General features: G+C 57.2%; 1 protein-coding gene across 2 annotated transcripts in view; it reads right to left on the reverse strand.

The window, feature by feature from the left end:
* Nucleotides 1–462: 462 nt before the first annotated feature.
* The window catches only part of CD82 (CD82 molecule), a 51,094-nt gene continuing 30,550 nt past the window's right edge, over nucleotides 463–21,006 (reverse strand). For both annotated transcript variants that reach the window (XM_055314376.1, XM_055314382.1), the window contains 7 exons: nucleotides 19,234–19,306; nucleotides 14,239–14,363; nucleotides 14,035–14,109; nucleotides 5,209–5,310; nucleotides 2,024–2,230; nucleotides 1,759–1,842; nucleotides 463–1,424 (listed from right to left, as the gene is read on the reverse strand). In XM_055314376.1, the coding sequence (XP_055170351.1) occupies nucleotides 1,347–1,424; nucleotides 1,759–1,842; nucleotides 2,024–2,230; nucleotides 5,209–5,310; nucleotides 14,035–14,109; nucleotides 14,239–14,363; nucleotides 19,234–19,306 (744 nt within the window). In that variant the 3' untranslated portion in view covers nucleotides 463–1,346. The remainder of the gene's footprint in view (nucleotides 1,425–1,758; nucleotides 1,843–2,023; nucleotides 2,231–5,208; nucleotides 5,311–14,034; nucleotides 14,110–14,238; nucleotides 14,364–19,233; nucleotides 19,307–21,006) is intronic.

Raw genomic sequence — 21,006 nt, forward strand, 5'->3', positions numbered from 1 at the left:
GGATCACCAGGGGGCAGGAGGGGGCCTATGGGCCGGGGGGGGGGGGGGGGGCGCATCTGTAGTTCCATCTTATCAGGCAGGGCCCAAGAATCTCAGAATCAGGATTCAGGAATCACCTCGGAGGGCTGCTAAAAATGCAGACTCTTTGTCCCCATCCCAGATCTGCTGCCTCAGAATCCTCCAGGCCTGGAATCTGCATTTTCACCAGTGCTCCAGCTGGAGTGAGAGACGCCCGGGGCTGGGGCTGGGGCTGGGCCGGGGCCTGGAGAAGCCAGGGAGTCACTTGGGGCTCGGCCAGGCTCCCAGGCCGGGGCAGCAGCGCCACCTGGTGGGTCTGCAGAAACACCTCGCGACCATCGCCCTCCCGCAGCCCCACTTCCCGGGGGGGGGGGGGGGGGGGCGCTGGCTCTTTCCAGTCCGTCCTCCTCTGGACGCCAGAAGCAGCACCGCCAGGCAGCAAGCTGGATTGTTACAAATCCTCTTTAATAGTTAGCTGTCACATCTCAAACATGTTTTACAGAACTATGCACAGAGCCCCTCCACACTCCCTCGCAGGGCACAGCCTCACCCACCCATTCCCCAGGGGGCAAAGGACAGGCCAGCCTCAGCTTCTCCTGGGGGAGAGCATCCCTCTCACTTCCCTGGGCAACTTGGGATCCTGGCAAATGCAGGACCAGCTCTGTTCCGGGCCCCAAGCGTTCACCCCCCAGATTCCCTAAGCAGCCCAGAGCCAGTCCGGAGGCCCGGGTCCAGGCGGCCCCTCTTTGGCCCGGCTTATCACTTGGCCTAGGTTGGTCTGAGCTGCCCAGGTGAGGCTGGAGCTGGCCTGCAGAAGGGTTGCTCCTCCTACTCGTGTCAGGTAAGGCCCACCCTCTCCCACTACCTTCAGTGAAAATGTAGAAACCAAAGAGAGAAGCCTTAGAGTGAACAAAAGAGTTTACCCACGCAGTGGGCAGTCCCCTGAAGCCCAGGGTGCCTTATCTGACCCCCCACCCCCACCCTAAAGTTTAATACATTTTCCCCCATCCAATACACACAGCTCCCAAGGCAGGTAGAGACCCAGTCTACCTGTGCAGGGATGCCTTGGGAGCATTTTCTCTGGGTTGCTAAGGAAATCCTGGCGGGCAATAAGCGGAGGAGCCACAGAATAGCTTGGCAGCTGGGGCTCAAGTCTGGAGGCAGAAAGGTGGGGAGACGGGTCCAGGCCCCAGGAAGCCCCCCACCTCCAGCCGGCACAGGATGGGCACAGGCGACTGAGGTGGGAGGTGAGCCTGGAGGAGAGCCAGGGAGATCCTGAGGAGCCCTGAGCCTGGGGGCAGGCAGGGAGGTGGGAGACAGCAGGTGCCTCAGTACTTGGGGACCTTGCTGTAGTCTTCAGAATGGACGTGCCGGCACAAGCAGATGGACAGGAGCATCCCCAGGAGCTACGGAGGGAGAGGGCAAGAGTCAGAGGGAGGCAGGGCCACCCGGTCCCCCGGAGGCCCCAGAACAGCATCTCATGGTCCAGGTCCTTGAGTTTCACAGGCTTTGAGTGGGATTAAGCAGATCCATAACTAAAACCTCGTGACCAGCCTGGGGTTCCAGCAGTAGGGGGGCCCCCGGGGTGGGGAGCAGTGGTCAGGCCAGGCCTGCTCTGGGGCCTCTAGAAGGGGATGGAGCTCAGCCTCCCTGAGGAGGCAGGGCCAATCCCGGAGGGCAGAGCTGGGGGTGAAGGGCAGGGGAGGGGTGTGGAACGCTGGAGGGGGGAGGGACTCAGACCTCGATGACAGCGACGCCCACACACACGCCCAGGATGATGCCAACGTTCTCCTGAAGCCACGCCTGCACCTTCTTCATGCAGCCCTAGAAGGGGAGCACACGGTCACGTCACCCCTCGCCCCATAGATGCAGAAGCCCCAGGAGGGCCCACCCCAGCCCAGAGGGCCTGCGGAGAGAGGTTCTGGGTGGAGGGGAGGGAAGAAGGGAGGAGAAGCCGAGGGGCCTGAGTACCTGAAGGCACAGGTGCCCCCCGCCTCGCACACACCTCACGGTACACGGGCCAGTACTCGGGGTTGTTTCCACTCTCGGTCCTGGTGCTGTTGAAAGCCTCACAGAAGCCCTTCCGCACCAGGAAGCTGTCGTCGGCCTCCCTCTTATCCTCGCAGGAGCAGGGGTAGGTGACATTGGTGCGGTTCATGAGCTCGGCATTGTCCGTCCAGTTGTAGAAGCTGGCCCAGCCGCAGCACCTCACCTGCCGGGGACACAGGCCACTCATGCCCACTGGCAGAGGCGGGGTCCCCCAGGACGGGGACTCACATCTGTCCCTCTCAGGGCTGCCTCCCCCGCCCCCCCCGCCGCCCCGCCACCCCACTCGTCCCAGCCGAACCGCCAGGATTACAGTTTAGGCTTCACTTTGGCTTCTGGGAGCCACAGGAAACTTTGGGGCTTTCAGGAAACACACACCATAAATATGAAAACAGCAAGAAACAGAAAAGTCAGGAGCAGGAAAAATGTAAAAGCAGGACAGGAGGGACCGTTGCGGTGGAAAGAGAACACGGACGTGTGGACACATGAAGGGCGAAGGACACACAGGTAAGAGTGTGGGGTCTAGGGGCGCCTGGCTGGCTGGTGGGTGGAGCATGCAACACTTGATCTCGGGGCCATGAGCTCAAGCCCCAGGGTGGCTGTGGAACCTACTTAAAAAAAAACAAAACTGTTTAAAAAAAGAGTGCAGGGTCTAGAGTCTGGCTCCTGGGTTCGAATCCCAGCCTTGCCATCCACCAGCGGCTTAACTTTGGTTTAAGTGCTTTCCTCAAGTCTCCTCATCTGCAAAATGGGGTAACCAAGGTTCCTAAGTCAAAGGACTGTTGGGAGGACACGGTGGTTATGGGGCAGGCCAGGTATCCGGGCCCCACCTGGAGAGCACAGGAACCAGCTCCGCATCGAGCTGCTGTGTACATGTTGGGGTTGGGATTTGGCTCTGAGCTTCCTGGTTGCCAAGGTGAAAAGGAGTTATGGTCAATTGTGCCTTTTAGAAGAGAAAATGGTCTAGTTCCAGAAGGGGAGAGGCCCTTCTGGGCTCCCTGTGCTAGAAGGGGCCTCTGTGGGGCTCGTGAAGGGGACCCCGAGGACTTTGGATCACGTCTGGGCTTGAAATCCTGATGGGACTGGGATCTGAGAGGCCAAGTCCACCAGGGGCAGGTGGAACCGAGTCAGGGAGGGCTGGTGCCCTGCGCCCGGGCGAGCCGCCAGGCCTGGCTTCCTCACGTGGAGAATGGGATGACAAGAGCCACTCTGCCAGGGTCTCTGGGAGGATTAAGGGGACTCACATGGATACACTACGTGCCATTGCTCCAGGGCGTGGGGCTATCCTCCACCTGCTTCCCTCCCATCTCTGGGTGGCGGGTCCCCACAAGCAGCTCGGTGGCCAGCAGGGGGCGAGGCAAGCACGCTCAGGCGTTCTTGGGCCAGGCTGCTCCAGAAGGTTCCTTTCTCCTGTTCCCATTTCAGGGAGACACTTGGCTGCCTCCTCTGGCAGGGAGGCCGGCACCTCACACTCAGCAGAAGGAGGCAGCCCGCCTCGGCCCTCTGCTACACCAGGCGGGGCCCACCCCGACCCGGCCCAGATCTGTCCTCCGTGGTGGTGTATGGCGATAAACCCCCATCACCCACATGCCCCATAAGCGCTGCGCAAGTGCCACGGGCTCCATAAGGCCGTCCCGGGCGAGCACGAGCCGTAGCCCCATTTTGCAGACGGGAGCAGCCTCGGCAGCGGCCTGACTCGGTGGGCTTCCCTAGCCACCACCCCCGCAGCGCCCGGCACGCACGGGAGTGACCCAGAGGCCTTGCGTGCTGCGGGAACCCCCGCCCAGGGCGCGCACCAGCTGTCCCTATCCACCCGGGCCGAGAGTCTCCCCCTAACCTCGGCAACTGTGGGTCAAGCCGAACGTGGGAGGAAGACACCTTCCTGCGTGCGGAGCCGCCAGGCCCCCGACCGGCCCCTCACCAAAATTCCGGGAGGCGGAAAACACCCCCCTCCCCTCCTCGCGGGAGGCAGCAGGGCGCACGGCATCTGGGACCTGGTCCCCGGGGCCCCTTTGGGTGCGCGGCGACCGGCTCACCATCAGGGCAGGCTGGGAGCCCAGTGGGCCAGTCAGTCTTCTGTCTGTCAGTCAGTCAGTCAGTCACTGTCAGTCATTCTGTCAGTCAGTCTCTCTGTCAGCCAGTCAGTCAGTCATTCTGTCAGTCAGTTAGTCATTTTGTCTGCCAGTCAGTCCATCATCCATCCATCTACCTATTCATTCATCATTCATTCATTCACTCACTCAGTCGGTCATTCATTCTATCTCACTCAGTCCATCATTCATGTATTCATTCATTCATTCATTCATTCATTTAGTCAGTCAATTCTGTCCATCAGTCATCTTGTCTGCCAGTCAGTCCATCATCCATCCATCCATTCACTCTATCAGTCATTCATTCAGTCTGTCACTCATTCATTCTGTCATTCTGTCAATTATTCATTCAGTCAGTCATTCTGTCAGTCATTCAGTCAGTCAGCCATTCCATCAATCATTCGTCCATTCACTCAGTCTTCAGTCAGAAGTCTTCACTCAATCATTCTGTCAACCATTCATTCAGCCTGTCAGTCATTCTGTCAGTCTGTCAATCATTCATTGATTCATTTATTCAGTCAGTCATTCTGCCAATCAGTCAGTCAGTCAGTCTCTCTCTCACTTTAACTGAGGTATAATACACAAACACTAAAGTGCACAAACAGCTTGATGAATTTTTACACACATAACTGCAAGTTGGATCAGGATTCAGATAGAACATTCCTTTCACCCCAGGAGGTTCCCATGGGCACATCACGTCAATACTCTCCCAGAGGTAGCTTCCACTCAGACTCGTGTCAGCATGTCGGCCTGGGCACCCAGTTCCTTAACCCCCAGGACGGACTCCCAATACTCCCCAGCCTGGCTTGAGATGAGGGCCCTTGCCCTCCACCACAGACCACAGCACAGTGAGCCACGGGCAGCCTCTAAGACCCAGGGCCCCCCGCGTGAGGGACTGTGCTTAGCCGGGGTGCCAGGGAGGGGGACTCTGCAGAGGCCCCTTGCCCCCAACAGACACACACCCACCGGCATACTGTGTCAGGCGCATGGGCGCCCAGACCCAGACCCATCAGGCCGGGATCCTCACGCCACCCCACCCCCGCCACCTACGTACCTGAGCCTGCACGTAGTCCCAGGCCTCCTGCAGTCTGTCCTCTTGGCCGTCCTTGTAGTCCTGGATGAGCTTCATCACGATGCTGCCCATCTCTTGGTTTAGCTGCAGAGGGGAGAACAAGAGTCAAGGTCGGATTTCCTGAAACTCGTGCCCCACTTTTGGTCACATCTACTTAAACGGCCTCCCTTGTCACCCACCCCTCCCTGGGGACATACTGACACTCGAATGGACCAACGTCCATTGCAACTACTTTCCTAGCACCTCCTGGGTGCCAGCCCCCCTGGCCACCACACCAAGCCCAGTGTCGTTAGAGCCAACTGCTCCTGCGCTATAGTCTAAGCGGCACTCGGCGGCTGGGGGACTCTTTAAATGTGAATCTCTCATGTTGCTGCTCTCATCCGTCTCGGGGAGAATGCCAACATCCTGGCAATGGCCCGCAAGGCCCTACCTTGTTTGGCCCCTGCTTTTCCCAAACCTCATTTTCTGTTTTTTGCTCCTTTTGCTTCAATAACACAGATCTCCTTGCTGGCTTCCTGTGAGGTGGCACTCCTGTCACAGGACCTTTGCACTTGCTATGCCCACCACCTGTATCCTCCTCCCCCAAACATTAACACGGCTCACCCCTCCACCTCCTTCAGTCACCTCATCAGAAAGGCCTTCCTGGACCACTCGACAGAACACACCCCTTCTCCACCCCCTCCACACACCCCCCCTGACCCTCCTCCACCTGCAAGGGTAGGCGTGCTGTCTTTTCCTTCCGTGGCACTGCCATTGCGTGCTCTTTTGTGTTCAGGGCATATTATCTGTCCCTCCACTAGAATGTCTGATCCAGGGGAGCAAGGACCATCTCTGGAGAAGCCTGGCCACGGCAGATGTGTGGTGCATGGTCACCACCGTACGCCACACTCGGGGGCGGGGGGTGCTCCCACGCTCTCCCAGTTAATCCTCATGCCTGCCCCCGGGGCCCCCCAAAACCCAAATCCTGACTGTGCTGGTCTTCCACCAGGTTTGGGAATTCAGGGTCCCTCGGTGAGGGAGAGAAGCGCCCACTCTGCCTTAACCCCACCAAGGGAATAATGATTTCCCAAGAAGGCAGGTGAGGGGTGCGGGGAACCAAAGGTCCCTCAGTGGTGCTCTCAACAGGGGATCTCACTGCGGCAGCTTTTCAGGAACAAGTTGCAAAGGGAGGCAAAACCGAAACCTGCCTTGAGACCTGACAACGGGGCCCGCGCCCCAGGTGGGAGCCAGGGGGGCCCCCCAAGAGCCAGACCCAGCCTGGGCCCACCTGGCCGCTTCCGTGGACCTTGCTCAGGGGCCTTTCCTGGCACGCCAGCATGAAGAAGCTAGGGATAGCCACCTGCTGTCACCACAGACCCCCAGGGTGAGGGGCCCAGCCGTAAGCCCCTGTACCAAGGGGACAGCCGCAAACTTGCCCCCCCCACCCCCGGTTCAGGGGAAAGGGGAATTAGGATGTAGGACAGGTACTTCCAGGCAGGGGTTTTCAGGGCCCGGCTCACAAGGCAGCGAGCGGGCTTCCGCCAGCACCCCACAGGCAGCTCACAAACGCAGCCCTCAGAGAACCCACATCCTCCGGATGGACCTGCAGCCCTGACTCCTCACCCTCCCCTCCACTAACCCTGGGAAACGGGGCCCCCCTGCCCAGGACTGCCCTCTGCCTTTCTCCCTCTTCATAGAACTCCCAGCATGGCACTCTCTGTTTTACTCAGAGCTTTACGACGACGCACACAGCTTCCCTCTGGGTAATTAATCACCATAGCGGTGGCCAACTTTTGCCAAACCCTTGTTACAGGCCCACGCTGCGCTAAGCACTTTCAGTGCATCAATTCATTTTAATCCTTAGAACAGACCTAGGGCCTCAGTATGTACCTCATTCCCTCATTTTAGAGATGTGGAAAACGGGGCCCAGAGAGGTTGATTAACTTGGCAGAGGTCACACAGCCAACATAGGGAAGAGCTGGGATGGGGACCCAGAACCCAATTTGTGACCCTTTAAGCTCCATCAGCACTTAAACCACTTGGCCACACCCTGAAGGAGGTCAGGGCTGCGTTAAGGAGGGCCCGGAGAAGCTGCTACGTGGCTGGCTCCTGTCATACAGCTGGGGCTGGCTCCCATGGGTCCCGGGTCATCTCTGCTCCATCTCTCCTCCCGGGTGGGTGGTGGGTGGATGATCCCTGAGGCGTGGAAAGGAGGAGGGGGGTGGCCCCCAGAGGCATTTGCATGGAGAGCTGCCTGTCTCACAGCTGTCCTACCTGCCCTCCCCCGCGGACCTAGTCTCTATTTATACCCCTGTGTGGTTGCCACGGCAGCCCAGACTTCCCTCTTTCAGGCCCCCTGAAATGAGAAAAGGGATGGAGCTGGGTGGTTTCCACTGAGGCTGGGTGGTTTCCATGGAAACACCACACCATCCTGCAGACCTGAATGTGGGTGAGAGACAGAGCCCAGCCATAGGGATCACGGCTGTGGGAGCAGGTTCAGCTCAGAGCTGATGCCTTGGGATTCCAATGCCCAGGAGCCCATGTTGGGAGCTCAGGGAGGTCACCCTGGCAACCAGGTAGTTCCTGAGACAAGAGAGAGCAAGGAACAGGGAGTGGGGAGATGCTCACTCTCTCACTTCATCCCTGCGGGGCCTGCCTCTGTGGTTTCCACCTGGTGGGCACCAGATGCTCCCTTCTTGAAACAGCACTTCCTTTCCTGAGGGGCAACCACCCCCTCGATTCCTCCATGAGCCTGGGAAGCCCTGCTCCCCTTGCTGACACGGGCGAGTCCCAGGTCACCACTTGGCGCCTTCTCCACCCTAGGCACAGCGAGTGGTTCAAGGATGGGCAGGTTACCCAAAGTGACCTCCTATTTCTGCTAATCTGGCGAGATGAGGGCCTTTGTGGCTGGTGGCCACCTGAGGCTCCGCTGGGGGACTGCCTGCCTGAGAAGGGAGCCGACGGAGGAGAGAAGGAGCACAGGATGGAGAGGGGCAGAGTCCTGGTGGCAGCCTTTGGAAATCTGGACCAGCTGAGCCTCCAGTCAGCTCAGGCCAGTTGCGTTATTATCAAAGCAATGAAGAGTCCTGCCCAGGAAAAAAAAAAAAAAAGCCTGCCCAGGACCAGCAGCATAATTGCAGCCCAGTGCACAATGAAAATGCATGGTCCCTTGCTTAAAAATGACTAAGAATTTCAACACAGTAGCATCTGAGTATAAGCCAAGCATGGATCCTATGTAACTGCCCAGATCACAGGCCTAGGAAGCCAGCCCTGGAACTGCCCCGTACCATCCTCCCCATTTCCCAGAAAAGAAAACAGGTTCCAAAAGTGGGCTTAAATTTCCTACGACCACACAGCTAGCAAACAGCAGAGACAGGGCTGTAATCCTGATACTTCCAGCCCCAGAAGCCTGAGATCTCCACCACAGCAAACCACCCACTATCTCCACCTGACCCCAGATGGCACCATCCTCTGGGGTGACTCCCCAGTACCACGATGCTGTGTTTTCATTTCACCTTGCAGTGTGACTTTTCACGCAGAGGATGATTAGAAGAGACCTCTGAATCTAGCATATCATGCAAATGTTAAGAGTAAGAGTCCTTCCCATATTTTTTCCAGGCTTTGCTTAAAGGCTGCCTGTATGGGGAATTCAGGACCTCAGAGTGGCACATCGCAGGGGTGGGGAGGCTCTTGATAAATGCACTTTATTTTAAATTGAGCTCCAAAGACTTCCACTCATTAATGTTGAGTTCTCCTCCTCTTCACTCCCTCCCAAGTCCCAGAGGGGATCATACCAAACAAATCAGGTCGCTCTCTCCTCGGACAAACCATTTGGATATTCAAGACCAGACTAGTCTCCCTTCGCCCCCTCCTCTCTGGCTCCTCTACCACTTCTTGGGATGATGTCCAGAGCTCTCTCCACACTCTTTATGCAAATGCATCAAATTGCCCTCGAGAACAAGGTGGCCCTCCAAGCAATGAAATGGACCCACACCTTCCTGTTCTCTCCCGGGGCTCCCACAGGATATGTCGCCAAGAGCTTTGCCAGAATGCAGATACAGCGGGTCTGAGGCTTCAGTCTGGGATCCCGATAGGACATGAGGGCGATGGTGGATGCAGAAGGGGGAGGTGGCGTGTTTACTCTTAGTCACCACCTGAGCCTTTCCTGAAATCGGGCTGCATATGTACACAATCAGCTACCCCAGAACTCCCCAGGCTCCAGTAGGCTCCGTGAGGGCGGGGCCCAACTCAGGCCCCACCCTCCACAGCCAGGGAGCCATGTAGGCACCTAGCACCCAGCACCCGGTGCCTTAACAATCTCCATCTCACTGCTCTCCATGATCCCCTTCCAGAAGGACCACCTGGATGCCTTCTTTTCTTTCCCAAAAGGGAAGATGAAGGTCACCTCTCTCTGTCCTGGCTCCAGCTGCCCCCCGCCCCAAGGCTGGTAGCAGCCCTGGCCAGGGGATCAGGAAGTTTCCCTCACGGGGAGCAGGCATGTCACAGAAGGCATTGTCCTCGGGGAACCTGTCTTACCACCTGTAAGTTAGGGCAGGCACATGCCCACTGGCTATCCTGAGCTCCTTAGGTGAAAAAAGGAAAGAGGGGGGAGGGCATCATAGAGCTCCCTGACCATCCTCCCTGGGAGGCACACAGAGGTGCGGCTTGGCCACTGTCACCACCCCAACCCCCAGTGCTCACCCAGCCCATGCGAGCCCCTTGCCCTCCAAGCTTCAGCCGCCAGGCCTTCGGCTCAAGGCCCTGACGTAACCCACCAAAGTCACAGAGGCCTCACCTGTGCGGGCTGTGGGGCAGGTGAGCAGTATGGCCTGCATGAGCACGCTAAGGCCAGTGCCTAGCACATGCCCCAGCAGAGAGCGTGCTTGCTTCCTCCCTCCTGACCCTCTCCCACTCTCCACCTCCTGGAGAGTCTGAATCCCAGTGTCAGAGCTGGGAAAGGCCGGAGATGCCAGCTGAGACTCAGAGAGGCTGGCTATGTCGTCTGAGCCCATGAGCAACCAGTGGCAGAGCTCACCCTAGAACGCAGGGCTCCGGAAGCCCAGACTTGGGCCATAGAACAGAGGCTGGAGGAACCTCCACTCCCTAATCCTGGCCCCTACGGCTCTTGCTAATCCTAACACCAGTGACAACAGGAACGGCTGCCATTTACTGAGCCCTCACTAAGCATCAAGGAAGTTAATGATGGTGAACATCACAGTATAAACCCTTGCAATGATGCCAACAAATATCTGCCCCGGGCCAGGCGCTGCACTACGCCCTTCCCATACGGCTGCGCTCTCAGATCTGCAGCACAGAGCTGTGAGACAGCCCTCGGGCCCAGCGTGCTGTGGCGCTGAGCAACGTTCCAATTTTAGAAAGGGATTGGGGTCTGTGTCACACCCCGAACTCTCTCCCATTCATAGTTCCCGAGGGCCACCTAAATGGGGTACACAGAGGCCAGAAATAGCCTTGCTTCTGTTTGGGTTTGATTTTGCCATCAAATAAGCTGCAAATGCCATTTCGGCTTTTCGGAGTGGTTTTTAGATTTCAGAATTGCAGCTCGGAGGGGGAGTGGACCTGTGTGGTTACTGCTGTTTGACCCGCGAGGCAAGTGGAGCGGAGAGGTTGAGTCACTTGCCGAGGGCCTCCGAGAGGTGATTCCAACATAGGGGGGCCGTTTGGTTCTAGAGTCGAGGCCTAGGCCACCATTCCATCTTATAAAAGTGTTGCTGGCTGTGCTCACTTCAACCCTGGGTGAAGGGTTGGACACAGAACCCAGGGCCTGAGAGGCCATGTGCCTGGTCCAACCATTCCCCTGCCCCCCACCCCACCACTGTTGCTGCCCTGGGGACAATGGCCGATGGGAACACGGGGCAGGAAGGACCAGTGCCATCCCGGGAGAAAACTTGGGGAGAGGTGGGGAGCCCAGCAGCTCAGGCCCTCCCACCTGCCCGGGAGGCCTGGACAGTGCGGGGGTGGGGGGGGCATTGCCTTTAAAAGGCCTCTTCCTCCAGGCCCCGCCAAGGCCCACCTCCCCAGCTGGACCTCATCTGCGGGAATAAACATCATCAAGGACATGTTTAGTCTCCCAGCGGGATTTACAGTGTGCTGGGAGAGAAAAAATAAATCATTCATTCCAACTTGGGCAGAACCTCCCCAGCAGAGCCAGGAAATGTCCCTGTGCCTTGTAGGAGAGGTGGGCCCAGGTGAGCTGGGCTGGGACCAGGGGGCATGAGGCACGGAGCCCGGTGGGGAGGGGAAAGCAGGAGGGAATGGGGCGGGGGGGGGGGGTATGGCAGACAGTCTGGACTGCAGTCCGGAGTCCTGATTCGCCACACCAGCCTTGCTCAGGGGCCGCAGGACGCCTCCGAGGCATAGCTGCTGGTCGTTGGCCAAGCAGATTATACAGCCCACAGGGAGGCGGCGTGCTGTAGAGGGTGGCATGGGCCTTGGGTCAGAGGGATGGGGAAGGAATGCTCCACTCTGACGCATCCAAGCTACGTGTGGCTGTGGCCACAAGCCATTTTGCTTTTCCCGGCCTCAGTTTCTTACACTGGAAACCGCTTGTGAAACTGAAATGTGTATCAAGTTACCAGCTCAGCTCCTGACATGTGGTTGGCATCCGACAGATGGATGCCATCTTTATTACTGTGGGAAGGTGGACCGCCCAAGACCCCTGAGTCATAGAAACCAGCTCACCAGGGCCCAGTTCTTTTCCACCCTAATTGGGTCCCAGAGAAGCCCAGGTGCCAAGGGGCAGAAATCAAAAGACTGGATCTCACAATCCTTTCACGGAGAAAAAGAGTTTCCCTCCCTTAAACACCGGCTTCCTGTCTGACAGCCAAGAGAGCTTCCTTTCATCTACTGAAACTGCTATTTCTCCTTTTGCCTTGGCTGTTGGGAAGCTCAGTATTCAAGTTAGCCCTCAATGACAATATCCAGTGCCCTGGCTTCTGGGACATGGCTTTTCCTCTTCCATTGTGCAGTCCAACCTCTTGTTATGATTTTAGTTACCCTGTCCCTGTGCTGGAACTCAGCTGTATTCTCCTGAGAAGCAGGCTGGGCGTGGATTACAGATAAGTAGAGCAGACTCAGATTGGAACCACAGCAATGACAAATTCACCCATATGAACCCCGAAGGCAGGCTGCCTGGGTTCAAATCCGGGCTCCGCTGTTCACTGGCTGAGCCCCCCACTTGCCCTCCCACCTTCCTTCTAAGGGTGATCTGAGGCAACTGGACCTTCCAGTGGTGAAATGCAGGAACCCACTAGCCACCTGCTCTGATTGGGTAGTTGGTGGATGAGAACCGTAGTGCTGGAGGAAGGCAGGTGTCCTAGGGTCCGCTGGGTCACGGGCCATGTGCCATGGGTCTAAGTCCTGGAGTCTGTGCCCCTGCCTGGCCTGGCCCCTGGCAGGCTGGGTGCCTTTGCCCCTCCCCTGCTGGATGGGGATTCTCATGCTACCCCGACAGGGGAGGCATGGAGAGCATCCATGAAAGAATGAAAGTAAAGTGGTCGGCACTGTACTCAGTAGCATAGGGTGTGCCCTGAGTCAACTGCCAGGGTCCTGAGGATTTTAGTTCTTGTGATGTTATTGCTCTAACCTCTCTGAATACCTGTCTCCCTCTGTCAACCTAACACAGGGCACAACTGCCATGAAGATGAGACAATGTGTGTAAAGCCCCCAGAAGATGCCATGTGCACACAGTAGGTGCTCCATAGGGGGTCACCTTGACAGTCACCATTGACAGTCTCACCCAGTGGCTATTCCCAGCTTCCCTTCTCCCTTATGCCTCTGTCCTTAGAGTCCCCCTGAAGCCAGGGGTGCCTTTGTGACCCAGTCTAGCCAAGACTGTTGGAGGACTTGCTTTTCAGATAAAAGGGCTGGGGGTGGCTGGCACTGCCTCTTGCCCTTTCTTCTGGCTACACCAGTACAGATGTTGTGCCTGGTGCTGTGGCAGCTGTCTTGTGACCATGAGGTGAGTGGTGTGAAGAAGCAAGCGGCATGATGAGGATACTGAACAGAGAGTGGGAAGCATGGTCCCTGAGAGTCCAACCCAACTTCTGGTTAAGTCGACAGCAAATGTTTTTAGAGTTGAAGCCGCAGTCAGCCTGATTTTCTATTTCTTAAAGCTGAGTGCCTTCTCCGTGATACAAAACTAATTTTTTGTTTGAATTTGACAGAGCGAGAGGGAGCACAAGCTGGAGAGAACAGTAGACAGAGAGAGAGGGAGAAGCAGGCTCCGCAGCGAGCAGAGAGCCCAATGCGGGGCTCCATCCTAGGACCCCAGGATCATGACCTGAGCCAAAGGCAGACGCTTAACCTACTGAGCCACCCAGGTGCCCTACAAAACTAATCTCTTTCTTGAACAGTCTCCTCCCTGGGCCTCATCTGTGGATGAGTGACATGGATTTAGTACTTGCTGAGGTGCTTGAATAAAAACAAGAAAAACAACATTTATTGGGTGTTTACCATGTCAAGCACTGTGCTGTGTTTTACTAAGATAATCTCACTGAATCCTCGCCAGAACCTTGGAAGTCAAATTTATCACTGTCCCTCGTTTGCAGAAAGGTGACACAGGCACGGAGAGGCGAGTGGCTTACCCGCTGCCCCACAGCTACAAAGTGCTGGGGTAGAGCTGTGTGCAGGCCCAGCAGCAACTCCACCCAAGATGCTGCCCCCCCTCATATCCCAGCAGGTCACAGGGACGAAGGACCCAGGGTGGTGGGGCAGGGAGTTGCTGGGCACCTCCTGAGTTTGTCTGTGACAACTAAGAGGCCCTTTTGTCTCTCCCTCAGCCCAGCCCAGCCCAGCCAGAAGGATGCTTACCTTGCCTGTGTTGAAGTAGAAGAAGACTCCAGCGGCCACCTGGACGATGAGCATGAGGAGGAGGAAGGCAAAGTACTGGAACACAGAGCAGCATGGAGTCAGCTGCATGGCCCCCCGCAGGTGCCCCCGTCCCGCTCACAGCTGTGCACATTCCCACAGCTGGCCCAGGGCAGCATAGGCCCCACTTGTGGACAGGGAACTCACCAGCCCCAGCAGGCAGCGGACCTCCTTGATGGCACCGATGCAGCCCAGGAAGCCCATGAACATGGTGACGGCACCCACGCCGATGAAGACACAGGCCCCCACCTTGAGGGAGGTGGAGGAGGTCTCTGGGGTGGAAAGAAGGGCATATGATCAGCCAGGCACACCACCAGGAGCAGGGCCCCAAGGTCTGGGACCACTCCCCTTAGAGTCAGAGCACTGGGGTCAGCCCCCCACCCCTGCCCCACCCACGGGGACCCTGCTCCCTCCCCCCGCATCCCTCCTGTGGATGTGTGCCCTCTCTCCCTTCCAACCCCAATCTATCCTAATCCCCAGTCCTCTTAATTTTCTCCTTGGTGTTTAGGGTTGCAAAAGCTATGTTTTACTACTGTTCTTGCCTGCGACCCCCACCTTTCGAGGTGAACTGGACAAGGACAGGGACTTTGATCCCTGCTGAGCCCCTAGCTATACCCCACTCCTAACAGCCTCTGGCACAGCAAAGTGTCGCCTGAAAGGTGTGCTGAATGAATGAACCACAGCCTGGAAGGTTCACCCCCTGCTGGGGTCACAGGCTTTAAAGGCCTGCTTTCCTCCCTGTCCCTATAACGGTAAATACCAGGCTGTCCCACCCACTCCCTGTGTCCCTAGGGCTCCACACACACCAACCCCAGCTCTGACATAGCTCTGTCTGGTAGGCACTGGCCCAGCCATTTCACTGAGGCTCAGAGAGGTGGGGGCCCAGGGCGGGGCTGGGATTTAGAGACCTGCAGGCTCCTTCTCCTGAAGCATGGGACACACCTATTGACACAGACGCGCATTCATTCAGCTAACCAGTTTACCAGGTGCCCACCGTGGGCCAGACTGGGTGCTGGCTGCTGGGGATACAGAAGTTGGAGTGAGGAGGTCCCACACCAAGGAGCTGCCATTCAGTGGGGTGGGGGCGTAGAGACAGTAAGTGCCCGGAACAGATCTCCGGGTTGTGGGAAGAGCCGCACACAGACACGGAAGCCAGCTCCATGTAGAGAGCCGTGGGGCAGGGAGTGGGCTGGTGGCTGGGGAAGGCTGGACTGAGCAGGTGACATTTGAGCTGAGAGGAGAATGGGGACTCAGTCCTAGTGAAGATCTGAGAGGGGGAGGAGTTCCAGGCAGTGGGAACAGCAAGGAGGAAGGAATGAGGCTGATGTATTTGAAGGAGACAGAACAGGCCACTGTGAGTCCGACAGGTGACATGCTTCAGGCATGGAGGGAGGGGCCCGATGGCAAGGGACCCTCTTCAGGGCCGTGGGCAGACAGAGCCCACCCGGTGGGTGGAGGTCGGGGCACTGGACCAGCATTTCCCAAGAAGACCAGCACATCCCCTGCCAGAACAGGACGTGGCTCACACCCACCCTCAGCCCACCTGGACGAGGTGCGCTCTACCCAGGGGTGGTCATATGCCAGGAGCGCCAGGGTCGATGTGCCTCCCCCACTGGCAAGGGGCTGCAGACTCCTCCCACCACAGCCCCTGCACCCTCAGGAGGCAGCTGGGGCAGGATGTTTCCAGAAAGCTGGAGAGCATCCTGGAGTGCATTAGCAGATCAGGGGAACCTCTTAGGGAAGTAGGTTCCTGGGTCCATCACAACTGGACAGACTTTTCCTGCAAGACCACCTGGAATCTGCAAATTATTGTGCTCTCCTAAGGGGGGCATGTCCAGAGCTGGCAGGAGTGACGTCAGCAAGGAGAACACTGGCCAGCTCCCTGGGGGGCCTCGGAAAGCTGAGGGCCCCACCCTGGGCCATCCAGGGGGCGTTCCTGCCCTTAAGAAGTAACTACAAAGCTGAAGTGTGGGTGGAGAGGAGGGCCTGATTCGGCTCCACTTCCTGGTCAGAAGGATGTTCTGGAGCTCAGGAAGGGCCCTGGCCAGCCCACTCTGCTCTCAGGGTGCCAGGGCAAGGCTGCCTCCCGCCCAGCTCCTCTGCAGGAGCCCCCAAGCAGGCGGGGATGTGGGCAGGAGGAGACAGTGCCCTGCTGGGGGGAGGGTGGGGGGCTCCTGGCATTGAACCCCCACTTTCATTCCAGGCCCTGACAGCCCTGCTCTCAGCAATCAGCATGGTCAGGAGGAAGCCATCCAGTGCTACTTTTTCTAAGCTTCCCGGGTTCGGGTTCCTCCCAGGGACTACTCCCAGAGAAAAGGAACTTGGCACGGCCTGGAATCCACTGTGTGCCAGCCAGAACAAGGCCCTTTATCTGAATCATCTGCTTTATTTCCACAACAGGCCGCTGAGGGTAGATTTACATTCTAATTTGTCCCTAAGAGCCCTGAAGCCCAGCGGGGAGTGCCAGGGGCGTGGGGGGGGGGCAGCAGGCAAGACCCCAGGGCTGAGACCACCAACTCAGGTTCTCTCCCAGGAGGCCAGCCCGGTCGCGGGGTCTCGGCTTCTCAGAACATCTAGTGGACGCCAGTCCTTGACCTCACCCGGAGTCTCAGGCTGGCCCCAATCTGAGCAACCTGATTTAGGAAGGGGACAAGTGGACATTCTGGGGTGGCCCTCCGCTGTGCATGGCAGAAACATCTTGGTCTTGCCAGGCCCGGCAGGTGCCAGCGAGGTAGAAGCGGCCCAATATAAAGAGACCCGAGGCAACAACATAGGGGGTCTAATCCCAGCTCTGCTGCTAACCGGCTCTGAATGTGGGCAAGCTGTTCGCTGGCCTTGCTGGCCTCTGTTTCTTTCTCTATAAAATCGAACTAAATCCTCCTTCTTAAAAATGTTATTATCAATTTAACAATCACTTATGTAGGGGTGACTAGGAGGAGTTGTTCTAAATGCTTCTTGTATATTAACTCATTTAATTTTTCACCATAACCTTATGGGATATATTCTATTACTACTCCCATTTTCCAGATGAAGAGGCAGAGAGAGGTGAAGTAACTGGCCCAGGATCACCCAGCTAGTAGGTAGCAGGGCCAGGATCTGAACCTCGGCAGCCCAGCCCTAGAGTCTGCTCCACACCATGACGCTTGCTCCCTCTGGTTAAGGCAGGAATGCGTGACGCCTATGGAACCCTGCAGTACAGGGGCTCAGAGTGTGGGAGCTCAGGAGCCATGCCGCCTGGTTCACATCCCGGCTCCAGCACCTGGCTATGTGTCCCGGGATGAGTTACTTTCCCTCTCTGTGGCTGCAGTTTCCTCCACTGTTTAATGGGGACAGAGACACCTCACCCCGTGGACTCACAGTGAGGCTTCAGTTAGGTGAGGGAAGAGCTGTGTCATGCAGGCCTGGAACAGAGCAGGTCAGGAGTCCTGGGTCACAGCCCTGGCCCTTACGTGCTGTGTGACTCTTAGCAAATCTTTTCCCTCTGCTAGATCAGTGCTTCTGCACCCTGGCTACCTGGGAAATCACCTGGGGAGTTTTTAAAAAACCACAGTGCTCCAGGCCCACCACCCACACACCAATGGAGTCAAATCCTTTGGGGTGGGCCCAGGGCCCTTGTATTTGTGCAAACATTCCGGGTGCATCTAGGGGACCTCTAGATCCCGGCAGCTCAAGAGTCTGCGAACTGAACAGGGAGGAGGCCAGAGGTGCAGCAGGAGGGTTCCTGCGGCCGGGGGCGAAGTGCAGAGGACAAAGATGCAGCTGGTGAGCTGGGCCTTGAGACTTTGCCCCATGGTGCAGGGCCCACTGGGTGTGGGCCACAGCCAGGAAGTGGGGGAGCCTGGCCCTAATCAGGGCGGAGGAGCAAGTGTCCCCCATTGGGAAGGCATAGGGAGCAGGGGTGGGAAATGCAGACCCAAGCCCCCAGTCTGCAGCCCCCCAGAAGGAGGCAGAACTAACAGCCAGCCCCAGGCTGCATCGGATGTGGCTGGAGGGTGGACCTTCCTTGCTTCCTTTCAGGTCTGAGGGGAGGCCTGGCCCCCTGGGGCCACAGTGACAGGTGTGGCCTCTCCATCACCCATCCTAGCCTGGTTCCGCTTTATTCAAATCAAGCAGCTGTCGTGGGCCTGAGGCCAAACCTGCTGCCTCAGCGGCAGCTGGGAGGGAAGTGAGCCAAGGATGCACTCACTGAGAGGAGTGGCATCACTGTGCTACTTGGGGCCCTCAGCTGTGCCTCCCTTCCACCTCAGGGTGCCCATGAGATCAGTGCAGCAAGCCTGGCAGGCTTCCTGGGGGAAGCTGTGAGTAGACCTGGAGAGGCTCTCGTCGTCTGTGCGGGAGTGCTTTGGCCTTCTTTCCTTCTGCTTCAGTAGTAAGAGAAGGGGCTTCCATGCTGCGGTTCCCCCTACCACGGGCAGCATTTAGGATCAAAGCTCTAGGGGTTCAAGTCTCACACCTATCACTCTGACGCTCTGTGAACACGAGCCAGGGGCATCACTTCTCTGAGCCACATCTCTTCATTTGTAAGGTGGGACTAGAATACCTTGCAGGGCTGTTGTGGGATTAAGGCAATTTTCATGTGCAAAATGCTGGGCCCCGGGCTTGGCACACAATGAGCACAAACAACGGAAGCTGGGCTGGTGGCTTCCCCCTCGGTCCACAGGCCTGACGCATCTAGCTGGCACCAGGCGCACAGTAGGCACACCATCAACTCCTGACAAGACGATCAGTCTTTCCCGGCCTTTCCTACACTTCCCTGAATGACTGGGGAGGGGCTGTTGCCCACATCTTGCTGAGCTGGCAAACGGAGGGACAGGGAATGTAAGAGGCTTTCTCAAGGTCAGGGCTGCGGGGAAAGGGCCTGGGATGGGAGAGCAAGCCTCCCTCAACCCCCAGTGTTCTTCAGACAACAGCAGCTTTGTGTGGGGAGGGAGAGAAAATTCTTTCCGAAAACCCCTGCAGAGGGGCCCGGGGCAGAGTGGTCAGCACAGGACCTGGGCAAGGCCCTGAGGTCAGCTGGAAGAGTGACTGGCTTTGAGGCTCAAGTACTCAGGAGCTGCCCTGCCTGCTGCCCAGGCCCACCGCTCCAGAGCCAGCTGGGCAGGGCCGGGGGGGTGAGGGGTGGGGGATCAGGGGGACCCTTACGTAGCACAGAGATGAAACTGCTCCTGTCGGCCAGGATCCACACCCCGAAACCCAGGATCACCGCGCCCAGGATCTGGAAGGAGAAGGAGCAGTGAATGGGGGCCTGAGGGGGCCCTGCCCAGCTGCCCTTGCAGCCAGGCCAGGACATGGGGGGAGCACCACCTCCATCCTCAGGTACTCCCACACCCCCAGTCCTGGTATGCACCACCAACCACACAGTAGGGCCATGCGTGGGGAGCCCCTTCTGTCTCCATCTCCCCTACCCCATGCCCATACATGGTCAGACCATGCCTCTTAGCTTTGAGGGGTGCAGCCTCCTCCCAGGAGTACCTTTCTACTTTACCTCCTGGCCCTCTCCCATGCTCATCCCCTCCACCCTAGCCTGGCTCAGGGGCTGAGGACATCCCAAACAAGCTCTGGAGAAATCCTTCCATGGACTTGAACAATAAAGCCCACTTGCTGTTCAGAGCTCCTGACCCCCCCAGGCAGACAGAGGGTCCCCTACTCTGTGGTAACTACCTTTGGACCCTTCTTAATAGCCAATCCTGCTGGCTTTTTTTTTTTTTTTTTTTTAGATTTTATTTATTTATTCATGAGAGACAGAGAGAGAGAGGCAGATACATAGGCAGAGGGAGAAGCAGGCTCCATGCAGGAAGCCTGATGTGGGACTCGATCCCAGGATCCCAGAATCATGACCTGAGCCACCCAGGTGCCTCTCCCACTGGATTTTTTTTTTAAGATTTTATTTATTTACTCATGACAGACACACACACAGAGAGAGGCAGAGATACAAGCAGAGGGAGAAGCAGGCCCCATGCAGGGAGCCTGATGTGGGACTCGATCCCGGGACTCCAGGATCACTCCCTGGGCTGAAGGCAGGTGCTAAACCACTGAGCCACCCAGGGATCCCCTCTCCCACTGGATTTAATGTGCTCTGTGTGTGTCTCTCTCTGGTAGACTGTGAGCTCCCTGAGGTCAGGGTCAGGTTGCATGCAGCTCTGTATGTCCAGGGGCCTATAAGCTAAATGCTCAGGAAAGGAATGAGCTCATGAACCCACTGGAAAGGCAGGAATAGAAAGGCAGGTGTGGGGCGAGTGGCAGGGATAGGCCCAGGGATTCCCTGCTTCCTCCCCCTTCCCCTAATCTGCAAGGCCCACAGCCTGAGCCTATCTCCCCAGCTGGAACCCAGCCAAGATCCACATCCCACCAAGCCAGCTAAGGCTGGGAAGAGCCTACAGTGTGGGCAAAGGCCCAGGTTCCCTTGGGGAGTAGAGGATCCTGCATCAGGCCCACAGTGCTGCCCTTCTCCCAGGGCCTGGCCTGAGCCTACCTCAGGAATCAGCCACCTTGAGAGTCCTAGCATGTCACCACCCACCTCTATCACAGGCTCCGGGTCCCCACCTCAGCCATCATCCCCTACTCTGCAAGGTCAGCAGCTACTGACAAAGCCTGCGGGGTGGTGTGAGCACCCCAGCCCAAGGGGCTCCAACAGCCTTGCTCTACCCAGTATCATCATTAAAGCCAGAGCCAGGCCCAGAGTAAGGCAAACAGGATGCTTGCCCTGGGCATAAAAATTAAGAGGATGCCAAAAAATAAAAAATGAAAACCAAAAACTCAGCAACCAAGATTAATAAGAATTTACAGTAATTCTTTTTTAAAAACCAGAATTAATTTTAAAATCCATGATAAAATATCAACCTTTTAAATAAAGGCGGGATGGGTATTGTGATTTTTTTTTTTTCTTTTTAAAGGGAGCAAAGCCCTGAGGCACAG

Source organism: Nyctereutes procyonoides, unplaced genomic scaffold (genome assembly GCF_905146905.1).
Source record: "Nyctereutes procyonoides isolate TBG_1078 unplaced genomic scaffold, NYPRO_anot_genome, whole genome shotgun sequence".
Taxonomy (NCBI): domain Eukaryota; kingdom Metazoa; phylum Chordata; class Mammalia; order Carnivora; family Canidae; genus Nyctereutes; species Nyctereutes procyonoides.